Genomic DNA, 10,288 nt, shown 5'->3' with positions numbered 1-10,288 from the left:
GCGCACCTGCCAACCCCTCATAATAAAAACCCGATGCCGGTTTTGCTTGTGGAGCGCTCCACGGCTGTCTGTGTGCTGTGTGACTGTGTGTATTTGTGTTCGTTGTCATAGGAGATTGTCGCTCCTAAATGTCCATTTGCAAGAACGGTGACTATAAAAAATAAAGCTGTAAGCAGCAATTAAGGGGCCAAACACAAAGAAGGCACAATACGTCATGCCATCATGGCTAGGAGCATCAGACCATCCGCAACAATGAGATATAACACTTACATTTAGTCATTTAGCAGATGCTTTTATCCAAAGCGACTTACAACTGAGGACTAAAGACAAGTCAAGGCATTGTGAAGAGGCAAAAACAACGCAAGAAGTGCTCAAAATACAAAGATCAGGCATTGCTCAGAGTAGCATAAGCCACACAGGGAGGATTTAAAGGAAAAGGAAAATATATATATTTATTTTTTTTGTTTTTGTTTTTTTGTTAAGTGCTCACGGAAGAAATGAGTTTTCAGTTGTCTTTTAAATGTTGTCAGGGATGTTGTCAAATTAAAGAATTATTAAGATGATTTCAGGCAAAAGGGGTGAAAAAACACAAATACAATCACTAGTAATGTGATTTATTTGTTTATCACTTTTGACCAATAAGTGGCACTGTTACAAGATTGGTGTGGTGTGGTCAGAGAATGGTGAAAATGACCAAAGCATTGCAGAGATAAAGCCTCAGAGGCGTTTTGGTTTTTGTCTATCGACACAAAATCAATATATTTTTGTCAGCACAGTCTGAAGATGATACAAATCAATTTTGGTGAAAATTTGACCAACAATTATTGAACAAAACAAAATGGCAGACAGGAAGTTTGGCCGACTATGGCAGAATTGGTGTCTATGTTCTCGGCATGACCCAAGGAAACTATAAAGACCAGTTTCATTACAATAGATTGTATAATCAAAAGTTGTTAGCTTTTTTTATATTTTATTATAACTTTTTACCACAAGATGGCGCTGATCCAAAACATTTTGATTTCCTTCAGGACATTGTGCTGAAGACACACACCAAGTTTCCAAACAATACGGCATTACTGTAGTAAAATATAGCATTTTAAGACAAAATTCAAAATGGCCGACACCCAAAATGGCCAATATGGGAAAATTGGGTGTCATTCGACTCGACATGCTACACCAAATTTTTGGCCAAACTGTTAAGAAGTTATAAGCAAACAGAGCTATTTTCATACCTCCTGACAACTAGTTGGCACTGCGCCGAAACTGTGCAGGTAGCCTCAGGTCATGGTTGTCATAACACACACCAAGTTTGGTCTGAATACACTAAAGCGTTGTGGAGATATAGCCTCATGTTCATTTTGTCGGACACTTCATCGAATTCGTTTCCGTGTTATTCGAGACCATAACTTTTTTTCAGCAAGGACAAAAAATGATCTGGTTCAATCTTCGTGAAAATCGAACAAATTAAAAATGGCGAATCGAATCGTCTTGAGCCAAGGAATCAGACGAAAAAATAATTTTGTTTCTAGCGCTTATGGTTCAAAAGTTATTAGCATAAACATGAGTGCCTCTTTGGAGAGTTGGTGGCGCTAGAGGGATTGAGTTAGAGACTCCAAATTTGCAATGATGACAGTTCAGACTGTCCTCTATCTTTGTGCCAAATTTCATAACTTTCCCGCAAGCAGGTCTGTGGTCTGCTATAGACTTCCAGTGGAAGAAGAAGAATATGAACACTAGCGATTACATTAGATGCTACTGTAGCACATTCGGTGCTTGGCCCCTAATAACTGCCTCTAACAATAACTATATTAGCATCCACACCAGCGGACAATAATGTTCTGTTTATTTTAAGTACGTGCTGATATTTGACGCCTTTCACTTTAAATACTTGTGCTCTTTAAAGTATGGATTCTGAGGATCTTGGAGAGTTTGAAGGATCTGAGAACTATTTGAGTTCACATTGAGATCTGTGACTTTTGATAGCATGCCACACACTTTAGTTTGAGAGCTCAAGATCTTCGCCCATCTGCTCTCCATTCATGTTAATCATGTTACTTTCTGGAAACAATTGAGATATTCAAGAGATCTATTTCCTATGTTATTGCTTTGATTCTATATTAAAGTCTAAATGCAGTACATATCATGTAAATTAGCATTTAATCTATACCGTTTGAAAAAGTATTTTTCTCAGAAAAAGTCTCTTTTGCTCACCATTTTTTGTGGTCAAAATTACAGGAAAACAGTAATATTGTGAAATATTATTAAAATTTCAAATAGATGTGAATATAGTAAAGTGTAATTTATTCCTTTGATCAAAGTTGAATTTTCAGCATCATTACTCATCACATGATCCAAATGTCATGATTTGCTGCTCAAGAAACATTTATGATTATTATCAATGTTGAAACAGTCCTGCTTCACATTTTTCGTAGAAACTGTGATGCATTTTTTTCCAGGATACTTTGATGAATAGAAAGTTCAAAACAACATAATTTATTTTAAATAGAATCTTTTGTAACATTATAAAGGATTTTACTATCACCTTTGATCAATTTAATGAGTCCAGTATTTATATAAAGCGTATAGTATATGCATTATTTGTTTGGAAAATAATAAAGTGTTTACCTCTATAAATCACTGGGTGGTTCTGCCAAATATACGTTTATTTTGTTGTTGTAAGGAACAAATTACAAACACTAAACTATTTTATTTACTATAGCTATAACTTAACTCCTAATACGCTTACTGTTATATCAGACAATACATTTGCTGATAAAATTTTGTGAAAATATCAAAGGAAAGAGCAGCATGTGTCTGTGAGAGGTCTGCATCTGTCAATACTCAAAGTCACCAGCCGCTGACATCACAACAATAGAGCTGAAGAGTTTGAGTATGTGTGGCTCAGTTTAAAACGATTCCTGATTCTCCTGAGCGATTCTCAAGACTGTGAGCTGCAAACCTCTGAGACGGTCAGTTCAATTTCTCACACTATACATTGAGTTTTCTTTAATGTGAGATTGTGACAGGTCAGGTTTCTTTGTCAACAAGCTATCTGTGATTGGTTGATTTGTGCATTTTAGAAGGATAATGAGTTTCTTTTCATTTCCTCTTATTCTTTAATGTTTCACAGTTGCATCTGGCCGGACTCCAGAGGTTCGGTTTGCTGTCGGGATGTACGGGCTGCTGTGTGAAAGTCTCCATGACTTCATTAAGGAGTCGTACGGTGACGATGTGTGGAAACTGGTCAGAGAGAGAGCCGACGTCAGACTGCACTCCTTCGTAACTCATCAGGTTGGAATCTCTTATTACCGTGAGAGAAAATACTAAAAACTCAGAGCTCTAATCACTGAGTGAAACATATGTTGTTGTTGTTTTTAATCTATTTTAAAGACCTTTGTATAAGAAAAAGAAGTCATTACTTTTATAAAAAGAGTTATAACTGATTTCTCTGAAAATGCCTAGCCGGATGGGATCAGTGTAGCACAAATACAAAGTTATTTTATGAAACTCTACTGACGCAGGCTGATCGGTCCTTAACACAATATGCTTCCTATAACATCATTCTCTATAGGCCACAGCTGATTGGTTCCTGCTGTATCAGTAGCCAATGAGCTCGCTGCTCAACCTTCAAATACTGCTCAGCATTTTCTGTAGCAGTTGCAATGTGCTTTCAGAAACCCTCCACCTTCCCCAGCTCCACCTGTATAGATCTGCTACGGGTTATTCATGTACGCTGTATTTTATAGCAGCAGCATGTCTTACTTGCTCACAGCAGCGTGTCTTGTTTGTATTGGCAGTAGCAAGTCCCATATTTGATCTGCAGCAGCAGTAATAACCAAAATCAGCAGCCATAACCAAAATCAGCAGCAATAACCAAAATCAGCAGCACTATAATAACAACCAACAGCAGCAGCAGCAATAACCAAAATCAGCAGCACTATAACAATAACCAAAATCAGCAGAAATAACCAAAATTAGCAGCACTATAATAATAACCAGCAGCAGCAGCAATAACCAAAATCAGCAGAAATAACCAAAATTAGCAGCACTATAATGATAACCAGCAGCAGCCGCAATAACCAAAATCAGCAGAAATAACCAAAATTAGCAGCACTATAATAATAACCAACAGCAGCAGCAATAACCAAAATCACCAGCAATAACCAAAATCAGCAGCACAATAATAATAACCAACAGCAGCAGCAATAACCAAAATCAGCAGCACTATAACAATAACCAAAATCAGCAGAAATAACCAAAATTAGCAGCACTATAATAATAACCAGCAAAAGCAGCAATAACCAAAATCAGCAGAAATAACCAAAATTAGCAGCACTATAATAATAACCAGCAGCAGCCGCAATAACCACAATCAGCAGAAATAACCAAAATTAGCAGCACTATAACAATAACCAACAGCAGCAGCAATAACCAAAATCACCAGCAATAACCAAAATCAGCAGCACAATAATAATAAGCAGCAGCAGCAGCAATAACCAAAATCACCATAAATAACCAAAATCACCAGCACTATAATAATAAGCAGCAGCAGCAATAACCAGCAGCAGCCGCAATAACCAAAATCAGCAGCAATAACCAAAATCAGCAGCACTATAATAATAAGCAGCAGCAGCAGCAATAACCAAAATCACCATCAATAACCAAAATCACCAGCACTATAATAATAAGCAGCAGCAGCAATAACCAGCAGCAGCCGCAATAACCAAAATCAGCAGAAATAACCAAAATTAGCAGCACTATAATAATAAGCAGCAGCCGCAATAACCAACAGCAGCAGCAATAACCAAAATCAGTAGCACTATAATAATAAGCAGCAGCAGCAATAACCAAAATCACCATCAATAACCAAAATCACCAGCACTATAATAATAACCAACAGCAGCAGCAATAACCAAAATCAGCAGCACTATAATAATAAGCAGCAGCAGCAGCAATAACCAAAATCACCATCAATAACCAAAATCACCAGCACTATAATAATAAGCAGCAGCAGCAATAACCAGCAGCAGCCGCAATAACCAAAATCAGCAGAAATAACCAAAATTAGCAGCACTATAATAATAAGCAGCAGCTGCAATAACCAACAGCAGCAGCAATAACCAAAATCAGCAGCACTATAATAATAAGCAGCAGCAGCAGCAATAACCAAAATCACCATCAATAACCAAAATCACCAGCACTATAATAATAAGCAGCAGCAGCAATAACCAGCAGCAGCCGCAATAACCAAAATCAGCAGAAATAACCAAAATTAGCAGCACTATAATAATAAGCAGCAGCCGCAATAACCAACAGCAGCAGCAATAACCAAAATCAGCAGCACTATAATAATAAGCAGCAGCCGCAATAACCAAAATCACCATCAATAACCAAAATCACCAGCACTATAATAACAACCAGCAGCAGCAATAACCAAAATCACCATCAATAACCAAAATCAGCAGCACTATAATAATAACCAACAGCAGCAGCAGCAAAACAACATAACAGATCTATTCCACCAAGACCAAACATATCAACATTGTGATAATCAACCTATCCATTACCAAGCCAAAAACTTAGAGAGTGGTCATGATAGAAATGTTAATGTTAATAAAAAATAGTATTTAATGAAAATATTTTCAAGTAGTTGCATTTTAAAACATCAGTTAATGCTAAAATGTGATCCATAGAGAGTTAATGACTGAAAAGTTCTATTAGAGTTGTCACTTTGATGCTGTCAAATTAGAAATTACACATCAAAAGTTGGAATCAACAATGCTCTTCATAAAAAAAATATTTCTGTCTTTCTATGTAAATGTTCATATGTGTGTGGTTATACCTATGCATAAGTGTTGATGTGTGTTTGTGTAGGTCTACAGTGAGAGTGTGATTCCACGTATCGCTAAAGCAGCGAGTGGCGTTACAGGAACACCCTATAATGAGATCATGAACTCATGGGGGGTTTATTTCCTTGGATTCGTGGGGAAATATGGATATGACAGAATCCTCAAGGTACGTTCAGGTTTGCATGATGAGATTTACTCAAGTAGGATATATTTCTGAATCAACAACCTTTGTTTGTCCAGGATCAAAGTTTCTATCGAACAATTATAGTCTAAAAGTAGTCCAATCCCTGTCCTGAACCTCTAAGATCAGGGTGTATCCTCTTGCATATGCATTGATATGCAGACTTTGCCTTTATGGGTTTGTATTTTGTTTTTGTGTACACACACACACACACACACACACACACACACACACACACACACACACACACACACACACACACACACACACACACACACACACACACACATGTAGTGTTTCCATATTTTATGGGGACTTTCCATAGACATAATGATTTTTATACTGTACAAACTGTATATTCTATTCCCTTACACTAACCCTACCCCTAAACCTACCCATCACAGAAGACTTTCTGCATTTTTACATTTTCAAAAAACATCACTTAGTATGATTTATAAGCTGTTTTCCTCATGGGGACCAAAAAATGTCCCCACACGAACAAGGATTTCAGATATTGCCATCCTTATGTCCCCATAATGTAGGGTTTACCAGGCCACACACACACACACACACACACACACACACACACACACACACTGTGCATCAGGTGTTGGGCCGGCATGTGCGTGACTTTGTAAAAGGTCTGGATAACCTGCACGAGTATCTGCGTTTCAGTTACCCGAAAGTCCAGCCGCCGACCTTCTTCTGCCAGGAGGAATCAGCGACAGGAGTCACACTGCATTACAGGTGTGTGTGTGTGTGTGATGGGTAGGTATAAGGATCGAGTTAGTGTAATAGAATAAAATATACAGTTTGTAAAGTATATAGACCATTATGTCTATGGAAAGTCCCCATAAAAACAATCCAGCATTCTGGGCTGTGTTGCTGTGTGTGTGTGTGTTATGGAGCAAGCGTAAAGTTGTGTGTGTGTGTGTGTGTGTGTTATGGAGCAAGCGTAAAGTTGTGTGTGTGTGTGTTATGGAGCAAGCGTAAAGTTGTGTGTGTGTGTGTGTGTTCAGGAGCAAGCGTAAAGGTTACCTGCACTACGCGATGGGTCAGCTGAGACAGATGGGGAAACAGTTCTACGACACCGACATCCATGTTGAGGTTTTATCTGAGCAGTCGGTGGGAGATTATTCTCACGTCACCATGAGGTGAGACACGTGTGTGTGAATCAATTCACCCGATTTACTGGTGCCATCTCTGGTGCTCATGTTATTAAACTTATTTTTTTTCAATAGCTTTTAATATATCTTGATTTTTTTTCTTGTTTTCTATTTTCTTGTTTGTTTTCTTGGCCTTGTAAAGCACTTTGGTCAACACCAGTAGTTTTTAAACGTGCTATACGAATAAAGTTGTATTGTATTGTATTAAACAAACATACACTAGGCTACCAGTCAAACATTTTGGATCTGTAAGATTTTTAATGTTTTTAAAAGAAGTCTCTTCTGCTCACCAAGGCTGCATTTATTTGATTAAAAATACAACAACAACAAAAACTGTAATATTGTGAAATATTTTTACAATTTAAATCAGCTGTTTTCTATGTGAATATATATAGTAAAGTCTAATTTATTCCTGTGATCAAAGCTGAATTTTCAGCATCATTACTCCAGTCTGTCACATGATCCTTCAGAAATCACTCTAATATGATGATTTGATGATCAAGAAACATTTATGATTATTATCAATGTTAAAAACAGTTATTTACATTTTAATTTCAGGATTCTTTGATGAATAGAAAGTTCAAAAGAACATAATTCATCTAAAATGTTGTGTAGTATACTATATTCACATAGTATTCATATATATTTCTTGATGTTTGATAACTGAGTATAAAATCCTACATGACATATGGCAGATGTAATGAAACAATGTTTTATTTCAGATTAAACTTTGATAACTCTGCATATCGATATATCCAGAAAGAGGACGAAGAGGAACAAGAGATCCTTCCCATCACCAGCGACTTTTTCTTCGAAGTTTTTCCCTTCAACATCGTGTTTAGACATGTGACTTTCTTTCTTTCTTCTCGTCTCCTCTCGTCTCCTCTCCTCTCGTCTCCTCTCGTCTCCTCTCCTCTCGTCTCCTCTCCTCTCCTCTCCTCTCGTCTCCTCTCGTCTCCTCTCGTCTCCTCTCCTCTCGTCTCCTCTCCTCTCGTCTCCTCTCGTCTCCTCTCGTCTCGTCTCCTCTCGTCTCCTCTCCTCTCGTCTTGTCTCCTCTTCTCTTCTCTCGTCTCGTCTCCTCTCGTCTCGTCTCCTCTCGTCTCCTCTCGTCTCCTCTCCTCTCGTCTCCTCTCCTCTCGTCTCCTCTTCTCTCTTCTCGTCTCCTCTCCTCTAGTCTCCTCTCCTCTCGTCTCCTCTTGTCTCCTCTCCTCTCCTCTCGTCTCCTCTTGTCTCCTCTCCTCTCCTCTCCTCTCGTCTCCTCTCCTCTCCTCTTCTCTCCTCTCGTCTTGTCTCCTCTCCTCTCGTCTTGTCTCCTCTTCTCTCCTCTCCTCTCCTCTCCTCTCGTCTTGTCTCCTCTCCTCTCGTCTTGTCTCCTCTTCTCTCCCCTCGTCTCCTCTCCTCTCGTCTCGTCTCCTCTCGTCTCCTCTTATCTCCTCGTCTCCTCTCGTCTACTCTTCTCTTCTCTCGTCTCCTCTCCTCTCGTCTCCTCTTCTCTCCTCTCCTCTTCTCTCCTCTCGTCTCCTCTCGTGTCCTCTCGTCTCATCTCCTCTCCTCTCGTCTCGTCTCCTCTCGTTTCTTCTCATCTCCTCTCGTCTCCTCTCCTCTCCTCTCGTCTCCTCTGGACTCCTCTCATCTCGTATCCTCTCATCTCCTCTCATCTCGTCTCTCCTCTCGTCTCCTCTCCTCTCATCTCCTCCCGTCTCCTCTCCTCTCGTCTCCTCTCATCTCCTCTCCTCTGGTAAAGTTTATAACACGTTTATTCTGATCCGATAGGATATGCTTGTGCATAACGTGGGCTCTGGATTGGCCACTGTCTTTCCTGATCTGGATGGGAAGAAGATCAATGATGCTTTTCTACTTGCTCGTCCTCTTGTGGAGTTCACATGGAACATGGTATGTCATTTTTAAAAGCAATATAAAAAATATTTTAGTCATTAATGTAATGTTAATTATTATTAATTAATTATTTTATATATACAGTCTTAATTACATATACATTTAAAGTCATTTTAAACTAATTTGTTAATGTAATGATGTTACTATATGATTTTATTATCATTATATTATTATAATTATATAAATGATATATATATATATATACATGTATATATAAATTATATGTTAATTTTTAATATATATATATATATATATATATTTAATTAATATATATATATGTATGTATATAAACACACAGACAGACATAGTAAATAAAAGTTAATAATAATTAATGTTATAATTCATAAATACTATATATATATAGTATTTATGAATTATAATATTAATTATTATTATTAACTTTTATTTACTATGTCTGTCTGTGTGTTTATATACATACATATATGTATATTCATTAAATATTTAAATTTAAATTACAATTTTAAAATAACTGTTTTCTGTTTGAATAAATTCTATTTGTAATTTATTCCTATGAAAATGGAGCATGTAAGTAAAGTGCCTGAATGTTTAATAATCTATACTTATCTACAGTTATTCAGTAAATCAAATAATTAATAAATCAGTATAGTGATACCAAACTTAAAATCATCAATAAAAGAGAGTTGTATTATATTTAAGAAAATCATTCAGTAAATCATTGTGACAGATCATCTCGCACCCCAACAACCTGTTTGAGATCATGTCGAAGGAGCCGGTGAAGCGAGAGAGGAACCTTCATAACAGAGTTCAGAGTAACAAAGGTCTTTATTCACTGAAGATCTCACATATATATGTATATATATATATATGTATTTGATGATGATTCTGTCTCTCAGACTCTGATTATGAGAACGCCAGTCGCTCGGCTGATGTGGATGTGGAACTGATGGCCTTTCAGTCGATCATCGGGGACGATTATAAAGCTGAGTCGCATCTCTGACGTCACTATTTTGATTTAAAGAGATAGTTCAGTAAATGCCAATAATTCTATTGTCATTTACTCACGCTCTTGTTATTTCAAACCTGTATGACTTCCTTGATCTCATTGAATACAAAAATAGAGAGCGTTAGTAGAATGTGCCTGATCACTCTTCATGTGTCGGGTCAGAGGTCACTCTTAATACGTCGGGTCAGAGGTCACTCTTAATATGTCGGGA

At 37.5% G+C, this 10,288-nt stretch overlaps 2 protein-coding genes across 2 annotated transcripts in view; one reads left to right on the top strand and one right to left on the bottom strand.

The window, feature by feature from the left end:
• myoz3a (myozenin 3a) overlaps positions 1-70 on the bottom strand; it is a 14,576-nt gene extending 14,506 nt beyond the window's left edge. The window contains exon 1 of the mRNA XM_077247225.1: positions 1-70. This exon is cut by the window's left edge and continues 165 nt beyond it. The gene's annotated coding sequence lies outside the window, so the exon portion shown is untranslated.
• A 3,056-nt stretch (positions 71-3,126) lies between these two features.
• On the top strand, positions 3,127-10,071 carry LOC143756617 (soluble guanylate cyclase 88E-like). The gene is made up of 8 exons (XM_077247196.1): positions 3,127-3,291; positions 5,875-6,015; positions 6,638-6,777; positions 7,050-7,184; positions 7,919-8,042; positions 8,970-9,089; positions 9,799-9,883; positions 9,968-10,071. The coding sequence occupies exons 1-8, from the start codon at positions 3,172-3,174 to the stop codon at positions 10,069-10,071; spliced, it is 969 nt and encodes a 322-aa protein (XP_077103311.1). The 5' UTR covers positions 3,127-3,171.
• The last annotated feature ends 217 nt before the right edge of the window (positions 10,072-10,288 follow it).

This window comes from Siphateles boraxobius, unplaced genomic scaffold (assembly GCF_051911475.1).
Source record: "Siphateles boraxobius isolate OS27281-9 unplaced genomic scaffold, OSU_SipBor_1 3, whole genome shotgun sequence".
Taxonomy (NCBI): domain Eukaryota; kingdom Metazoa; phylum Chordata; class Actinopteri; order Cypriniformes; family Leuciscidae; genus Siphateles; species Siphateles boraxobius.
This window is presented reverse-complemented; position numbering and strand designations above follow the sequence as displayed.

Coding starts and splice junctions, on each gene's coding strand:
- LOC143756617 (XM_077247196.1), top strand. CDS start 3,172: ATGTACGGGCTGCTGTGTGAAAGTCTCCATGACTTCATTAAGGAGTCG. Junction 3,292..5,874: donor ACTCCTTCGTAACTCATCAG/GTTGGAATCTCT, acceptor GTGTTTGTGTAG/GTCTACAGTGAGAGTGTGAT. Junction 6,016..6,637: donor GATATGACAGAATCCTCAAG/GTACGTTCAGGT, acceptor ACTGTGCATCAG/GTGTTGGGCCGGCATGTGCG.